This window comes from Lipophrys pholis (genome assembly GCF_963383615.2).
Source record: "Lipophrys pholis genome assembly, chromosome: 20".
In the NCBI taxonomy this organism is placed as follows: domain Eukaryota; kingdom Metazoa; phylum Chordata; class Actinopteri; order Blenniiformes; family Blenniidae; genus Lipophrys; species Lipophrys pholis.
This window is the reverse complement of record NC_137648.1, coordinates 15,068,626-15,087,583: the sequence shown is the minus strand read 5'-3', so window position 1 is coordinate 15,087,583 and position 18,958 is coordinate 15,068,626. Positions and strand designations below refer to the sequence as shown.

Here is an 18,958-nt window from a genome sequence, read left to right as displayed (position 1 = left end):
TCACTCTCATTGCACTTCGACACAGTTTGTGAAGGAAATGGGAGATTTTTTTTTTAAATGTCTTGGAGAAGTAAACAGAGATTGTAGTCTGGTTCGGATCCTTTTCCTTCTTTAGACAAACTCAAAGAGGCTTGATGATGTTCAGATCAGGACTCTGGATGCCACACCACCACTTTCAGGAGCCCTTGTCATTCCTCAATAAAGACTGGCTGTAGTTTTGGGTTGTATTCCTCTCCTACTCAATATAGTGTGTATATATGGACAAGTAACATCATATTACACGTGACAACAGCTTTAGCACAGCACTGTAATTATAAGATTTAAAAAAAACTTATATGTGAAAAGTGATGACGAAAACCGTTAAATAATAAGATGTGGTTCTATAAGATGGAACAAGGCTCGTGTGTTTTTTTTCCCTTTATATCAGCCAAGCTGCAAACAAGTAAGCTGTTGTCTTTCACGTGAATTGCAGAAATATTGAACAATTTGTTCTTAAACTTCAGTCGTCCTTGCTTAACCTGGATGTGCTTTCACTTGTCTGTGTGGTAAAACAAACAAAGCTCAGCCAGACGTCGGTTTGTGCGCCTTTTCTTTTAAAAAGTGCGTAAAAAAAGGCAAAGAAAAGAAAGGAAGAAAAAAGTAGGCAAGGAAGAAAGAAAAGAGGGGTGCAGATTTTTTATTTTTTTAAAAAAGGAGGGAGGCAGTGAGTAAAGGAGGGAGCAATCCGAAGGGAGGAGTCAAGCGAGGGAAGGAGCAGCTGGAGTCCCACACTTCGCCCTCTCTCTCTCTCTTTCTCGAAAAAACGCACTAAATGCATTAACAACTCTTCACGCGCTTCTCTGACGCCTATGTTGTTTTTAACGCACATCTGCGGTCTGCTATCGGCAGATATTATCGGCAGGCTCATGGTGTTAGTCCGGCGCTGGTTGAACACAGCAAACTGTGAGAAGGAGAAAGACGGACAAGAGGAAAAACTCTGGCAGCGCCGTTTTGGAGTTGGAGTTGCAGCGTAAAAAAAAAAAAAGAAAGAAAGAAAGAAAGTCCCAGGCAACTCCAGAGGCACATCTGCCACTGAGGAAGAGAAGAAGAAAGAAGAACATATATATTTTTTTCAATTTTTCTGAGAAGACACGCAAAAAGTCAAAGGAAAAACCTCCAAGAAAGAAGTAAGTAATCTGGTGTAAACGCGCACTTTACGCGAAATACACTTTGTGGATCATGCGGCGCTCTATTGTTTGTCTTCTTTCAGTTAAAGTTTTAGAGGAGTCTGGCCAGACTTTGCGGTGCAAGAAACGACAACAAAAAAAGGAGGTTTCATATTTCAAAACGTCGGGATTCAAACAAGTTCAGATGAAGTGGATTAAGTGCAGCTCCACTCGCATGAAAGAGCCTCAAACTGGGATCCCTAAAAAAAAAAAAGAAAATCTAAAACTCAAGAGAGTGCTGCACTTGGCCTGGACGTGATTTATTCCCTGTGAAATAAGCCTTGGTTGTTACGAACCCTCCCCCGGATGGCACACTTAACAAGTATCCCACAGACAGATGTGCAGATTTTTAATAACTGGTCATGAAAGTTGCGTAAAAGTTTGGCATCCATGCGTAAAACGGGTTTTGTTTTACTCCTCGTTCTCCGTTTTGCGTATTTTGAAAACAGACTTTGAATAAAAACGCCGCGTAATCCACTTTGGAGAGTTTGGTAACTTTATGAACTTCTGCAAAACTTCATTGGGAGTTTTACCTCCTCCAGAAACGCGCGCGTGGGGGTGTGGTGTGCCGTGGAGGGGGTGGGGGGTGGGGTGGGGGGTCGTGCATATTTATGTGCATGTGTGATCATATTTCAGTGTCTGTTATTGATTCGCTTTATCCTGTTAGAGCCCCGCAGACTCACCGAGGCGCTCAGAGACTGGATGCATGTGAGCTTGTCCAGTCACTCTGAATTTATTTTCAAACTAAACCTGCGCCTGACTCTTGACCTTTTTTTTTTTTTTTTTTAAACATTCAGACATGTTCACTGTTCACACTGCCAAACATTTGCTATTTACTAAAAAAAAAAAAAAAAAAAATCCATGCTTTTTTTCCCAATCCCAAAGTTTCAGGTTTTTAAAAAGAATAGGACATCCATGAATTTTCTGCAGTGCATAATCACATATGTTTTTTTTTTTTTGCAAATGTAATCTGTGGCAGATTACACCGAGTTATTTGTTTTTCCTCTCTGTGCAGTTATATTATTTTTGCAAAATTCTCAACATCTGCAAATCTGAATAAATACATTTCTTTCATTAGTGCTCCTGAAAGCATCATATGCATTATTAAAAAAAAAAAAATCGTGAATTTAGGTGGCTCATCTTAAAAAGAAACGTTTAAGCATGCATTTTAGTGTGTTTTTAAGGTATGAGCATGTGCTCAGAGAAATTTCAGGCCATTACAGTGGGGTCTGTGGCCCTGTGGGGGTCCATGTGAGGAGTGTTAAGGGGTCCCAGGAAAAAGAGAATAGGTGTAAATCTTCTGAACTTCTCTTCTTTTGGATTTATTAGATTTTAAAAAGAGTGTTACTCTATTATAATATGGTTTGCTTCAAAAAATAAAATAAAGTGCAGCATAAAAATAAACTTTCCCATGGACAAGGTGGGAGAAAGAAAAAAAAAATTGGAAACATAAATATGTGTGTTCATTTTGGGGGTCCGGACATGAAAACGTCTGTGAGCCCCCCCAACCCCCCCCTCCCAGTCTCCACATGTGCAGATATTTGTTTGAAACTTTCCCTCCTGTCCTCGCCAGCTGTTCCACATTTTATCTGCTTGTCTGCTCTCGGGTTTCATCTAGACGACGAGGGTCCGAGGTGCTCAGCCATGCGGTGCAGCTCAAATCCTCCTTTTTTTGACACATGGCAAATTATTAACGGGGGTCTGGCCGCCTTGAGACGGAGGAGCGAGTTGAACACACACCAAATGAGATGTTTAACAGCACGAGTTCGCGCAGATAAAAATCTCCTTTCAGCTATTTTTATGAGCTTGCTCCATCATTCATCTTTGCCGGTGGATTTGGCTTTGAGCAGAGTTTTTGCAGGTCTTGGTTACACTTGTCTAATAAAATAAAAAGAGGGACTGTCACATAAACTGTCATTTAATATTTCCTCTGTTTTAGTCATAATAACAAAATAACAAGTGCAGGGCTTACAGCGGGAAATTTATCACTGCCAAAAGTCCTGTGTTCACTAAAATAAAATTTAAAAAAATCCCAAAAAGATAAGGCCTTAAATCATACAAATTCAGGCCTGTTGATAAATTTTAGAATGACAGTTTTGGGATAATTCTATCTTTGATTTTAATTATAGGGGAATTAAAAATAGGGTAAGCATTTTCTATTCTTTAATTTGGCCTTTTTAACATTCTATATCAGCATTTGCCATTTAAAAAAACCCAACATTATTTCATATGTTCAGGCCACAATTACACATTATCTTTTTTTATGCAATGAAAAAATGACTAGGCTCCATGAAATAGGGTGATTAGCTGTGATTAATGTAAATTGCACAGCTAATATCTAAAAAAAAATGCCTATATGAATGATTTAATATTCTTCTATATTATGTTGTATGTGATTGCTGGTTGGATTTATATTTTTACCCTAAAATGTAGACGTTAGTACACGTCTAGAATAATTTCTGTTGACTAAAGGTCATGTGATAAAATTGTGGGAGCGCAATTATAAATTATACTCAGTGTGTACTCTAAATAATGTCATTTCCACATGGACTTTTTGACTAAAAGTAAAATCCAAGGTTGATGCTCATTCGACACTGGTGCACCTTTACCAGAAAAGGACTTTGTCTCATTATGATGCAGCAGCAGGGATGAATGCAGCAGTGTTTAAGATGCTAATCTGCTGGAATGAGATGCACAACTCGAAGCCATGCGCTTACTGTAGCCAGGAAAGATGTATCACTGCTGCTCTGTGCTTCTTCAACTTCCACGCGTAGAGGAACAAGCGGATAACGCTTCGCTCTGCAGGAATCCGTCCGTCAGATAGCAGCGGCGTACTGTTTTATCTCAACTTTACGTACTCCTTTTTAGCAACATTATGCATAGAAGCGCTGGCCCGGGACACCTGTGACCCGGTGACCCGGCAGAATAGGGGCTGTCATGTTAATGCGGGGAGATGACATGCTATTAGCTTTTGAGGTATGGCTCGCTCCTTCTTTGTAGGGCCTTGCATTCGCAGCTTCTGTCCTCGGGCCTTTTTTTTTTTTTTTTTTTAACACCCTGCTGGGAGAATACCTGTTATTGGTTTTGTATGCAAGAAGCTCTAATGAGCAGAGTTGTTGTGTTAATGCTGCGAGCTGGAGCTCTCAAAGAAGTGTCAAATGAGAAGTTGATTCTCTCCAAGATCATGAAGACAGAGGGTTTTGTGTATTACTTAGGCTTGTAGAATTATTTGGATTGTCTTCGCACAATGATGAAGAATTGTAAATGATGAGCAGTGTGTGGAGTTTGCTTGTTTTCAGGAAATGAATCCACAATGGAGCCACTTGACCCGTGAAAGTTTGGAGAAAATCACTGTGCGTTATTATTAGCTGTTGCCTCCCTTGCATAAAACTGATCGAGCTGCATAGATGGCCCCCAAAAGACATCTCTTACTTTGATGATTTGCTACTTTGATATGTTGACATCAAATGAAACAGACACAGTGGGGAAAGAAAGAGGACAAGTCAGACAGAGGAGGTGATTGAGGGGGAGAAAAAGGCTGGTTAGACGTGTGTGTGCATGTGTGTGTATGTGAGTACATACGCTGGTGTGGTTTGTGAAAACTTGGGGCCCAAGATGGCAAACCTGAGGAGCGTCAAAAATGTCTGGATGCATTTGCGTACGAGCAGAGACAAGAAGGGGTCTTCGGGTGTGCGAGGGCTTCTCCTTGGCCTCCTAATCCCCAGGCCCAGCCATCCCTTCAGGGCATGCCTCAGATCTGACTCTCTGGCTCTGTGCGTGGACGACCCAGCTCCGCCAGCAGATTTAATATGCTATGTGTTCCTGCTCCCCCGGCACCCCCTCCACCTCAACCATCATTGTCCCAGAGCGGGACCCTCTCTCCCCTTTTCAAGGAGTCTGCTAAAGGCACCTTTCAAGCCGGGTGATGTCTTTGGATAAGATGAGCGTCGGTGGGAAAAGTAGCAATGAAGAGGCTCCAGATAGCAAACTGCAATTTTAGATATGTATATTATTCACGCTGAGGAATCTTAAAAAGACTTGGTGCTTTAGCAGCCTGCAAAAGCAGCCACATAACCAACACTCATCACACTAGAAATTGCATGCGCGCACACACTGCTCCCCTTGTCTCCTCTATCTTTGAAATTTGATCCATCTTCTTTTTGTCCTATTTCTTTTTTTATCGTATTGGCAACTTTTTTTTTTTTTTTTTTTTCCCCTAATTTGAATTATGACAGAAAAAAATGGGGGAAAAAGTGTGTGCCAAAGTGGCCTTAGTGGAGCTAAAAAAAAAAGTGAACACTGCTTTTTTTTTTTTTTTTTCCATGGCTTTTGCCTTTTGGAAACTACCTGACAATTAGCCTGGTTGACTACTCTCCCAGAGTGAGGCAATGAAGACGGCAATGAAAAAAGAAGGGAGGGGGGGTGGGGGGAGAAGAATAAAACAAAACAGTCACATAACTTTGAATCAAGTGATTTGAATTCACAATTGATGGATATGTGCTTGACAGCTTAACACAGGGCCTTGTAGGTCGTGGTCAAATTTATTGCAACTGGGCAGGCTTGTGTGCGAGAACGCAGAGTGTGCCAGCGTTTTCTTTTCACACACGGCTGACGGCAAACAGGACAGGTCTCGCCTGCGCGTGGCTGCCACTCAATCCCCTCCTCTGTTTGCTGTGGCTGCTGTAAAAATGTCTTCAGGTCTGTGGTGTGAGGTATAGCAGCAAGAGGTGAAGTGCTTCGGTTTGAGGCCCATTTGTTTGCGGGCTCTGAGTGTGTGTGTGTGTGTGTATGTGTGTGTGTGTGTGTGTGTGTGTGTGTGTGTGTGTGTGTGTGTGTGTGTGTGTGTGTGTGTGTGTGTGTGTGTGTGTGTGTAAAGTTGAGCGCCTAAAGAGACAGTTTCCCGGGGCTGCGACTGTTATTGCAGATGTGGCATTGTGTCAGCATTGATGGGAGCCGGTTGTGGCATCCGTGAGGGGGTCTGCGCTTTCTTGTCCGGGGTGGTGATAGGGAGACAGATGAACTGGCCTCTCGCCGTGAACAATGATCTGTCACATACCCGTTTCTTGAAGTGTGAAGCCTGGCTCCTCCAAAGCACCAATGCAGAGGCATGTTTTTTTTTGTTTTTTTTTATAACAGCTTTTTTTTTTTTTTTTGCCATAATTATTGAACTTAAAAAGACAGTCTAAGTGTGCACTTTCCATACAAAACTGGCCACATGGCGATGATTAAGTTATGTGTTGTCACACAATAACGCTTAACCCCATGTGTTTGCAGTCCCATGCTGCTCAGAGTTGTCTTTCAGTGGGTGTTATCCCCGAGTCTTGCTGCATCCTGGAGTGGAGGTCAAGGAGGTGTCTTTTGTTTGAATGTCAAATGTAAATCCCAAGGTTAATACCTGAAAGAAGCACAGGCCTGGGCATTCTCTTTGCTCTCCAAACATGTTTGGATGAGTACCTCTTCCCCTATTCTGCCCCTTCATTTCCGTCTGCTATGGACTTCAGGGCAAGTTGGAAAAGAAGGGTGCGTGGTGGTGGTGGTGGTGGTGGTGGTGGGGGGGGAGCTGCCATATAAACCTCTTTCGTGTGTTCTATTCAGTAATGAATGCTAACAGACCCCTGCTCTAATAATGCCTCATCTTGGAAAAACAAAAGGGGGGGGGGGGGGGGGGACTCTACTATCTGAGCAAATTTCTGCCCCAACCTGAAAGAGCCCTCCTTTGACAGCGCAACATTTGAAGACTAATCGTTTTTTCTCATGCAAAGCACGCTGTTTTAAGAGCCCGGGCCACGGAAAGAGAGGGGGCTGTGTTTTAACAATACTCCGCAGGGAGTGAGGAACAGGATTCGGGGAGGGGAGGTAGGGTTGAGGGGCGGGCGGGCAGGCGGTGGGTTGTGTGTGTGTGTGTGTGTGTGTGCGTGGGGTGGGGGGGGGGTTCCTCCTCTCCTTTGCTCCTCAGACAAAGCCCAGTTTCCTTTCAGGGTTACTTGGGGGGTAGGGTGTGTGAGGAAGAGGAGAGAGCATCCAAGAGTTTGGGTTCCTTGAAAGAGAGGTACTCCAGTTGCTTTTTTTAAATTTATTTATTTATTTTTTATGACAGTTTGTCATCATGGCTCCTCTGTCTTCCAGGGAAATGGTAGGGCTGGCCTTTCAGTGACAGGCCTGGAAAAAAATAGGCCTGAGAAAATTTATAGAGAAACAGAAATATTAACGTGTACATGGGGCCCTAAAACGGCTTCGGCTATTCCTGCCAGACTGGTGTTTTTATTAAGAGGGGTCGACATGCTTTGGAAATATATCTTATTCATGAAGAAAGCCAGGTTAGACTTCCCAAAGAATTCATTATGTTCCCCCCCGGTCGCGGCTCTGCGGGTCGCAGCCGTCCCTCGGAGGACGTGGAGCTTGGAGCGCAACATTGTAAAGCCTCCCTCAGTGGGCACGGGAGTGCGAAGGGTCCCATTTGTCAAAAGGTGCTAGAGTCTTTTTCCCTCCTCAACACTTTCCCGGCTCAGTCTCAAACTCATTGTCTGAGCGAAGGCAGGACATTAGTCACCGCAGCACCAACGGGAGCCTGCGGGGCTGAGGACCGGAGCTCTGGAGCCCGGGCGAGGACTGAGGGGAGGAGAGAGGAGAGGCGAGAAAAGAATGGAGCAAATGAAAGGGTGGAAGAAGAGCAAGAAAAGAGGGGGAAATGAGTGGGAGATAGAAAGTGGGGAAAAGAGAACATGAGGGAGCAGAGTATGTGTGTGGGAGAAGGAGAAAGACCATGGGGGGGTTAGAGGGAGTGGAGTCTGTGGCTCTACCTCAGGGCTCAGTATGTAAGCCCCTGTCTACCCCCCAAAGCTGCTTTCACAAAGAGATTTACAAGACAGGTCTCCGGTGTGCTTTGCTGCCCTGCATTATGAGTGAGTGAGTGTGTGAGTCTATAAAAGTGTGTGTGCGTGTGCATGTGCGCTTGTACCAAAAAATTGCCCCACTCAGTTTTTTCTTTTTGTTTTTTTTTCTGAGACTTTTTTTCTCTTTTGCATCATCTATGCAAGAACGATATTCACCCACATTTACCAATCTGGGCAGGTCCGACTCACAACAGCCCCAGTGGAGCTGTGTGAATAACCTATTCCCCCTGGTGGCAGGGGTTTGTGTGTGTATGTGTGTGTGCACTCATGTGTGAATGTATTTCACAGATTCACACATACAAGGGATCCTGTTAGCTTTTGGAATTATTTATAAAGCCTGGCTTTTGTGTGGCGCCCTAAGTCCCTGTCTCCTCCCATTACTGCCTATGACTCTACCTGGGCTTCCTTCAGCCTCCAAATGCTCCCTCAACCCTCCCAGCAGAAAGAACTCAGTTTGGTGTTATAACTAAACCTCTTTTCTGCTTCTCCAATCTCTTTCTTTCTTCTTCTTCTTCTTTTTTCTTTTTTCATATAAACTGGCTGAACATTTTTCTCCTCTGGAGCAAATAGTTTTCTCATTTAGAAAGACAAACACAATCTATATGCCTCGGAGACAGAGGGAGCGCGAGAGAGACGCAAAGTTATGCAGACCCATCCCATATGGCTCTGATTACCCTGTAATCCAGGAAAGTTTTTTCCCCTGCTCTCCCTTGCACGGACTGAGCGGGGGTGAAGGTTTTAGTGTGTTTGGGATGGTTTATGTTAATGTTTGTCTTTTATTGAAACAAGCTGGAATGTGATTATAGCCCTGCTTGGTACATATAAGCAGTGAACTGCTCTAGTTTCCCCATCTCCCTCTGGCATAGAGATCAATGCAAACCAGCTAACGTGGGGTAATAAGCCATTAGAACACACATTGTTGGAGAGATTTACATACATCGACCGGCGAACTGATAAACTAGGTTCCGTATCCTAGAGGTAAGAACGATTGTGTGTGTGAGTGATTAGCTGAATGAACCGCACTCCACAGTGAGTGTGTGTGTGTGTGTGTGTGTGTGTGTGTGTGTGTGTGTGTGTGTGTGTGTGTGAGAAGCGTTGCTGGGTGATCTCCTCCCTGCGACTGCCAGTCCTGTGTGATAGGTGCCAGATTGCGTAGCTGCGAGCCAGGTTGTCTCTGCTTGTCAGGAGCGCAAGGTGGAGGAGGGGAGATGTGGGGATGATTACAGTACACCGTTCCTCTGATCTGATTCATCACTAACTGTCTCTCCTGCAAAGGGTGAACTTATTATCCCTGCCTCAACTTCCACCGTGGAGCCAGCTGCTCTCCATGCTTCCCAATTAACCCCAGGCACCCGTCAAATACTCCAATTAAGGCCTCCTCCTTCTCCTCCTCCTCCTCCGCCTCCTCCTTCTTCTCACAGATTTTACATTTTTTTTTTGCCCCGTGTTTGCCGGGGACGACTCTGGCTGAGACGCTTGAGCGTGTGAGTGAGAGAGTGAGTGAGTCGGCAAGCGTGTTTGTTTAGGAGCTGTCCTGAGCAATGGCATTACAGCTCCCAGATTTATTTGAGGTGGGGTTGCTAACAGCTGAAACAAGTAAATACCCCCAGATGTTTGGCTTCCTCAGAATGAAGTTGGCGGGCCTCAGGGAGCTGCCTGTCTAATGACAGTCTTGTTCCTTGCTCTATATGCCGGGGATTTTAAGGGGGCCATTTTGTGACTGTGCTCTTTGGAGTTTATAGGAAGTTTTTTTTTCTTTTTTCTTCTTCTTCTTTTTTCTGACGAATGCACGGCTCCACTGTTTCGGCATCTCATTCCAGCCTTCCGTGTTATGATATTGTATTTGAATTCCACGAGTCTCTTTTCCACTGGGCTGAGAGTTTCCTCCGAACTCAGACCTTTCAAAATCCAAAATATTCATCTGTGTGTTTTTGATGTATTGGTTTCTGATGAGCAACAGTGTGTGTGTGTGTGTGTGTGTGTGTGTGTGTGTGTGTGTGTGTGTGTGTGTGTGTGTGTGTGTGTGTGTAGGGGTGTTGCTGTAGGTGGGATACAGGCTTGGCAGCACTGCTAAATCCTCTTGAGACTGGCTGCGTGAGTGCGTGTGTGGAGCCTAGGAGCCAGTGCAGAGGGATGGGGGGGCTCTGTGGCTGATATGAAAGTGAAGGGAGAGAGTTGTCTCCCCCTACGCTGCCAAGGGGAGAGCCGTCAGGGAGCTCGAAGTCTCTGGGACTCCCTGTGAGCCTCGGCTGTCTTTGATCTCGCACCTCCGCTGTGCTATACTCTGTATTCCTCTATAGAGCACACTCACCTGCCGCCAATCCTGAAACACAGACTCGCATAGAAAAGACTCCTAACTTGTATGCCTCACTTATCAGACTAGCGTGGGGTTCAGTGTATCCGAATACTGTAACACGAGGCTTGGAAATCTTTGGATACAGCAACTTTAGAAAAAAAAAAAGTACAATCAGAGCTGCATCCACTTTTTATTCCCTGATTCGATACATCTATTAGATTTTATAGGCTACCCAGGTAAGTCATTAACAAAAACAGAGTCCCAGATGACTCCAATTACTTGACGGACAGATCGCACAACAATTTCACATATGACTGCCACAAGTATATTGAAAGGGATCTTGAAGAGATATTTGTTTAACCAGAGTCACTTGGTCTCTCTCAATATCAGCAGGTGCCTCAGGCAGGCACAGGGACAACATGGAAACTCCACTCTGGAAGCTCTCGTCCTGGAATCAAACCTTGCCTACAGACCTAATGAAACTGTAGAAGTCTCTTAATTGGAAAGAGGGGCTTGCGATTTCAAAGAAATGCAGAAAATTGTGACTTTCAGCAAGCAGAGTCTGTCAGTCTCTTAAAACCTCCCATCCATCACTGACATGTGAATTCACGGTGGAAGTGCTGATAGAGTGACCTCATTTTAAGGTATTCCTCTGGCCTTCTGATAGAAGATAAGAGGAATGTGAAGATACAACAAAATCATCTTTTTCTGCATGTGTGGAATGTTTGACCCAGTGCTACCCTTTTGGATCCACTCCCATCCAAACAGGAAGTCGAGCTTTAAAGCAACTTTCTTCTTCATTTTCTCTCCCTTCGCCTCCTCTCACCCTGCATTCCTCTGACTGACTGTGGCACGTTTCAGGACAGCTTCATTCAGCATTCCTTCACATCCTGATGCGTTTGCCCTTCCTCCTTATTTTTTTCAAGTCTCACTCGGTTTAGGTCTGGCTTTATCACGCGAGAACCAAACAGCAAGACAACTTCATCTCATCCAATTTTCACCCCTTTAATTCGGTTTAAATGGCAAGGCTGCAAGGGCCAGAACGGGAATTAATAAGAGCCAATAAAGCTCGCCGCTGGGGCATCGGGGCCGGTCTTTAAGTAAACATTATGACTTCTTGAGGGGGGATTCAGGGGCAGCACTTGATGAATTGTGGCGGCGCTCGGGAAGGGCTAATTTCTCACTTAGCCGTCCTGATGGGGCGAGCTAATAGGCCTTGCTTTGCCTGGCTGATTGTCTGCTGGCTTTATTATTGTGCATTATCGCACTGCCCCCTGGCTGTTTTTAGCGCTCGGCCCCGGAGACGCCAGAGCCAGTCATTAATCATAGAGCGGCACTGACTCATTCCACTCCAACACTTATTCCAGTGACACAGTGGAATGAAGGAAAAGAAAGCAAGATAGAGAGACGGAGGAGAAAGGAGAGAGGAATACGTACAAAATGAGCAACTGAAGCTCGGCGAAAAGGAGCTTCAAGGCCGAGTGGCCAGCGCAGTTTAACAGAAACCTGTAGCTGTGCAGGTCACCTCATTCGGCGCCACGCTTTGTTATATAGTTCTGTCTCAGGTGTAGAGGATAAGTGGGGTGTATTGCACAGCACAGAGTCGCAGACCTTCTGTCAAAGCCATAGCTGCTGCCACTACATTTCCACAGGGCCATCTATCTGAGCGAGAGAGGGAGGCAGAGGGGGAGAGAGGTGTGTGAGGGTCTCATCAGTGCAGGAATTTCTCTTGCTCCACTCATCCCCTCCCCTGGGTCGTCTCTCTTATTTATGTTTTGCACACAGTGATTGCACTTGCACGCTGAAAACCATATAGAGCAGCTGTTGCATCTACTCCTACACATACACACACACACACACACACACACATACACACACACACACACACACACACAATCTTGCGCGCTCTCAAACCAAACATTTCCTCGTTCTCCCCGTGCCATGTTCACACACGCATGCACACAAGTTTTACATATGAAGTGTGCTCTCAGGCAGCACAGCCCACAGTTGTAACATGTTCTCCGCCAAGGCACAGCGGAGGATGTTGTTGTTGGTTGTGGCATGGTGCGGAGAGCTTTTCTAAAGCCTCGCATGAAGAATCCCTCCACAAACACAGAAGTGTTTTCACTGGAGTTGAGAGGCCCTCTGACAGGATACAGATCCCATTCTCTGGTGCTTTACAGAATCTGCCATTTAGTTGCTCGACTGGAAAACTTAGCCAGGAGTTCACTGTACAGGAAGCTTGATTTCGAGCCACTCTGTAGATGCAAACCTTTGAAAGTTCAAGGAACACAGAAAGTTTTTGCATGTTGGAATGAATGACCCCCCCCCCCCCACCCCCACCCCCCCACGACTCTAAATACCCTTTTTGCTGATGTTTTAGGATGCATTGTTTGCTTTGAGATTCAGAAAATAGCTGACCAAGCATGTTTCCGTCATTGTCAAGAATAAGGAAAAGCACCCCTTCAAACAAATACGATGACTTAGCCACCACAACAACAAAGCTGAAAGCATTATCCACTGTCTCAGTTGTCACAGCCCTGAAAACAAGTAGCTCGCAAACAAACGCAAACTCAAAATATATAAATAAAGAGTCTAATAAGCGGCGAGCTGTGGGGAAAAGGAGCAAGTCTGCCATTGTGGCGCACGCTTTATTTGCCCCTTATCTACTGGGGAGCGAGCGCAAAAGAGGCATCGTGTAAGCATTATGATTACATCGTGTGGGTTTGTTACCCAGGAATGTAAGATGCACTCAGCTCATTCTGCTGTGCAACACACTCGGTCCCTCACCAGCCCGCCAAAGCATCTTAAGTGGAGAGGTCTGAGGGACCAAGACGCATGCGAGGATAATCTTATTAGCTGCGCTGAAAGCTACTGATGGGCTGTGTTGTTTGTCCTTGAGAAAAAAATAAAAATAAATAACGGTCCTCGTATGAGCACGCCTTACATTTTCAATTTTTGTGCGACACAGTGTGGTTTCCTGATAGGATGCCGTATTATTGCACCTTAATAAAAGACAATAGACGCAAGAAAAGTAGGGTGTCTGTGTAGCCACAATTGGATGAGTCCATGGGATAGAGTACGTGTGAGGAACAACTTTTGAAATCTGTATTTAAGTAAACCGCCTTCATTCCCAGTGGTAGTGTTTTTCTTAAAGGTGGCTGTGGTTTCAGACCCAAAAAACAAACATAAGTTCTATTGTAAGATTGGGTGAATGTAATAATTAGTGATGATCAGATACCAAAGTTTTAAGCCTCTTTTTCTTTTTCTTTTTTACTTTTGCATCTTTTCCCTTTTTGTTAATCAGATGTCTGGCTTTACTCCCCAAACCCAAAGTATACCAATAAATAAATATGTTGTGATATGAGAAGCTTGTGCTCAAAAAATGTCTCCCAACAAATTGATAAATGCAGCTTCAGAGGGTATCGGCAACGTCATGTTGTCATACTGAACTTCAACGATTGTGTAAAAACTCTTTTCAAAGTTTCGAATGAGCCTATAATTAGCATTTTACATCGTCGTAAGAAAAATTCTAAATCTAATTTTGAAAGGTATCTTGTATATAATGTGAAAGTATCCTATACTTATTTATTGTCTGCATCGTTCTAAAATATTGCCAAAAAAACCCACCAATTTCTCTTTGTTATGTAAACTCACTAAATTCTAACGTCCAAATTGGGCAACAACATGTCTTCCCCGTGGCACTGTGATTTATTGGCACTTCAGTTTTACCATTCAGCATTCATGAAATGATTTACTGATTCAAAACTTGAACTAACAAGTCATATCCATAAAAGTGTCAACTTCCAAGCTTTACAATGTAGCTGTAAAAAGTTGGACTCACACATCGTGCGTGGTGGGATATTATAGAAACATGTAAATGACTAACAATCTGAATAGCTCAGCCGTGTCACTGTACACAAAAGGGTGAGAAGATCGAGCACTAAACCAGTTTGCATGTGCATATCTCGGATTTGATATGTGTGTGTGTGGCAGGGTGTGACTAATTCCTGCTAAATGGTCCTTACTTGAGGGGCTGGTCCCCATCAGCTGTAGGCCAGACTTAGTACCATCTGGGCACAATGTAAAGTTTCACTGGTGAATGGGAGCCGCAGCCACTAAATCCCAAACCACCCCTCCTCATTCCCCTCTGCCTTCCAGGGCCGAGGGCAAGCTGTAAGTGCAGCATGGAAACCCAAGTATGTGGTTTCCTCAAAGAGCCATTGAATTTGGGAACACCTCCTCAGAAGGGATTTTGAACCCATGACAGGTCCTCTAACCACCAGCAAGAACCTCCACTCTCTCCTCAAGAGGGTCCCATCCCCTCATGCTGACCTCATCCAATGTAAACACACGCAGCCCATCGCAGGCACATTCTGTTTTATTGCTGGATTCAGGTAATCTTGCCAAGGGGCTTAGACTCCTCCTCCCCCTCCTCCTTCCCCTCCTCCTCCCTCTTTGCCCCTCAGTGTTTTAGTTATTCCAGCTGTGAAGGAACCCTTAATATTGTTGGCGTAGCTGTGAAATGTGCAAAACACACATTGTACACACAGGAAAAACATGTGCAGGCACGCAGGGGCACACACACACACACACACACACACACACACACACACACACACACACACACACACACACACACACACACACACACACACACACACAGTCTCACGCTCCTCCCTTTCTCCATTCATTTTCTCCCTTATCCCACTTTTGCTCACAATCTCCCTCAATCGTCTCCATCTCCCATCTCTCCCCTCCCCTCTAACTCGCTGCGCCGCGGTGCGTTTGTGCAGTGTTGATAAGCCTAAGATAGCAGATCTCGGTGGTCGCTGATGTAATGATGATGAATGCTGCGGTGCTGCCAGTCTCCCCCTCAGGGGGCCTTCGACACTGAACAGTCGCCCTAATGAAATGAACACAAATACAGTACCCCGTCTGTCTGGAAAGGGGGTTGCCAAATCTAAGAAGACACTTCAAGAGTTTATATATAAATGTCCCCCCAGTTTCTTAGTGGCGCGCTCGCTTGTGACTTGCATTTGTAAGCACGTTACTGATGACAGAAATGCAGATATGTGAAGTACACCTGAAGCAGTTGTGTAAAATCAAACCTGCAACGAAAAAAAAAAAAGCACAAAAGCAACATTTTATTTGATGCCATTACCGTTTGTTCAAACTCCCAAAAAGGAAGCAAAACTGATTTATTTTTTTTCATATCAAAGGCAAAAGTTTATTTTAGTGTTTCACTTTGATGTGTTCAATTTGCAGATGACTTTCAACTCAGTGCCTTTGTCACCAAGGCGTATAATTTATGTTAAATTGATTTGCTTAATATGCTTATAAAATAAGATTTTTTTTTTTCTGAGGGTGCAGTCTGAATTGTGGTATTTTAAACCTGTTTAATCGCCTCCCTTTCTGTGTGGAAGGATTACAGTCGAAGACAAATAAAGATACACTCTCTTTCTCTTGTCTAATTGGGTGTGGGACAGACATTTCATGGGAATGACTTTAATATGAAATTATCATTTATTCTGGGTAACAGCAGCATCATGCGCTCGCTTGTGAATCGAGTCTATAAAATAGTCCTCTTAGAGGATTGTGTCTGTGCTGTCTCATGTTTTCTGGCCCGCAGGTATACGCGTTTGTCCTCTGGTTGCCAAAGGTCAAAGGGACAAATGCCAACTTAAGATGACTGTCAAAAAAGTGAAATCCTGAGAAACGAGGAAAAAAAAACTAACTGTAAAAACTTCCTCACATGGAAGACACTTCATCGTCATACTGTCATGTCTTCATGTAAACACATAGCACCTCTTTTTAAATTTTTTTTTTGCCTATTTGAAGATTTGTACGGGGCAAAAATGAGCAACACCAAAGCTGAAAGCAGAGACGGGAACATCTGCAGGATTGGGTGTGGGCGTCCAGGTCAGAGGGATTATGGGTGAAAAGGTCCTGCTTTTAATTGCTGCTTTGGAACTGTGGCCTGCCTTGTGGAACACAAAAGGCCCGTCAGACACGCTTCAGTAGCTTGGACTTGTGAATATTTGCCCGACCGGTGGAATTCCCCGCGCCTCTCCTCACCCCCCACGCAAACCCCAACCGGGACCCTCATATTTACTGCACTTTCAGCTCTTTTCTTTCTTCTTTCTTTTTCTTTTGCTCCGGTCTGACTCACCTAGGGGCGATGTGAAGACACACACGTACATGTATCCACACTCCTCACACACAGCATGCTGGGAGATTTTCCAGTAACGGCTGTAAAGCAGTGTCTCTCCTTGTTCTTTCCCTCTTTTTTTGTTGCTTGCCTTCACTCGGGTTTGCCGTTATCACGCTGATGAATGAGTGGCACCTATGATCAGTCGCCATAGAGGAAACACACTTTGCACATATTCTAACCATTAACTCTATCATCCTGCAACAATACACCGCCGTAATGAAAGAGTTCAGTCTATCAAACACATGCAGCTGTGATTTCAGATGATATCTATGCAAGTAGGACAAAAACGTCTTTGGTTGGGGATGACGGCTACACATGTATTCATGTGGGAGTGATTAGAGGACAAGCTCTTTTTTAATTCTGTTTTGATTGGTAGGGGAGTAATTGCATTGTGTTTTTTTTTCTCCCCCCCCCCCCTTCTCTTTTTTTTTTCGTAAGCCGGCAATTGCTTACAGATGTTGTTGTCGGGTCAGAATGGATGACAGACTCTGGTTTTTTCAGGGGGTTGGGAAAAAAAACAAACAAAGCGTACAGTGTTTGTCTGAAGTTTACCCCTCACCACTTCCCCCTCGCCTTCCTTCCTTGGGGAGTTGGTTAAAAAAACCGCACACACACCCCCCCTCCCCTCATCCCCCCCCCCCCCCCCCCCCCCCCTCTAGTTTTTGTAGCACTTCTCGTTTTGCATTACAGCTGACTTTACTGCCTTTGTATCCGTGCATGTTTATATAGTGGAGGACAATTAAATAGTACAGTTGGGTAATTAGCGGGGCTTTATTGTAAAGAAAATGTTGGTGAGACTAAATATTTCCAGTAATTACCTATGAATTATGGAGTCTAAGTAAAGGCTTTGTATTGGACCAAATGAAGCTGTCCTGTACTTTGTGTAAATGAGTGGTTGTGATGGTGTCTCCATAATCAGAGACCTCCATGACCTAGATAGAGTCGAGCTGGTAGACGGCCTCTGAGGTGCTGAACTGAGCAGCGTGTCTGCTAGACTGTTGGCTGAACCCCCTTCTAAACCCACAGACAGTATTAACTTGAACCACCTTTATTCTTTGAAAGAAAAATTGCCCGGCACCATGATATTCCCAAAAGGGCCTTCAAACAACCCTTGTTTTTTTTTTTTTTTTTTCAGGACTGTGAATGTTTCTCTCTCTCTCTGTGGTATCCCCTTAAGGTTTCTCCTTTCTCTCTGGAAAGACTGCTCGAGCAGGATTATCAGTACATCCACGAACTGCCTTTAGTTCTATTCTGAGATATAAAACCTGCTCAGGATGTCCTGCCTTCCACTGTTTATAGCCTTATTTTTTATTTTTTTCATAACAAGTCAGAAGTTTAGTGTGACACAGTTGAAAATGAGGTGAGGTAAATGTTGGCGTTTGGATATTTACCCACAGTTAGTTCGGGGTGGTGAACAGCCCCTCGCCCCCCCTCCTGACAGGCAAATCAGAGCCCAGCAGGTTTGAGTCATATTATCATGGGGAGCTGGTGGATTGGCCCCTGGTCTGCTCTGGGCATCATGAAGAAGGAGGACTGAATCTGAAATTCAACCATGTTTGTAATGCTGAAGCCTTTTCTTGATGCACTTAACTTTGCATGATATTGAACAACAGATACATAACTGGACAAAATTGAACAACACACAGAAAACTAGTTTGGTCAGATTCATCTCATGGCATGTTTCTCTTTCTGCTTCTCCAGCAGTCATCTTGGCTCCATGAGGCCTTGAGGAATGAACCATCGCCATGGAAACCCAGTCCCAGGCCAGTTCAGCAGCTGAGAAGAAGAAGAGGGTGGAGACCATCGTGGCTACCAAGGGCTCATCGGCACGCAGCGACATCAGCGAGAAGGCTGTGGCCTCCAGCACAACCTCAAATGGTACATTTTCAACTCCAAGTCTTCGCTGACCGGTTATGTCTGCACTCTAGCTCGCACTATGATACAATCACATTATCGGTAGAGCTAACAACTCTTGAATATCCTTCCAGTCTTTATGGAATTCAGATTGTTTTTTCATCAAGTTCGACTTCAACTTTCTTTCTGTCAAAAAGTGAGAACAATCTTGCAGTATATACTGTATATTGTGTCTGCTTTCAATTGCTGTGGGACTGAGTCTTGACATTTGCATCTAAGACTGCATATGAGCATTTATGGCTACCATTCCTCAAAGCTAATAGAATTTTTGAATATGTTTTAGGTTTCATTTTTAAACAAGGATTATCTAAATAATAACAAAGCTGGTGTTCAGTTAAGATTATCTTAGTATTTGAACTTTTCTTTGTGAAAGCACTTACTTTTTGGAACAATTCCCAACGGAACGATATTAAAGCACGTCAACTTTGTGTCGTGG

At 44.3% G+C, this 18,958-nt stretch overlaps 1 protein-coding gene across 2 annotated transcripts in view; it reads left to right on the top strand.

The window, feature by feature from the left end:
• The first annotated feature begins 731 nt into the window (after positions 1–731).
• Positions 732–18,958, top strand: part of gli3 (GLI family zinc finger 3) — a 99,949-nt gene continuing 81,722 nt past the window's right edge. Inside the window, exons 1-2 of one of the 2 annotated variants that reach the window (XM_080489562.1) lie at positions 732–1,166; positions 18,310–18,486. In XM_080489562.1, coding sequence (XP_080345688.1) covers positions 18,354–18,486 — 133 coding nt within the window. In that variant the 5' untranslated portion in view covers positions 732–1,166; positions 18,310–18,353. The remainder of the gene's footprint in view (positions 1,167–18,309; positions 18,487–18,958) is intronic. The other variant, XM_080489563.1, reaches the window with a different exon arrangement.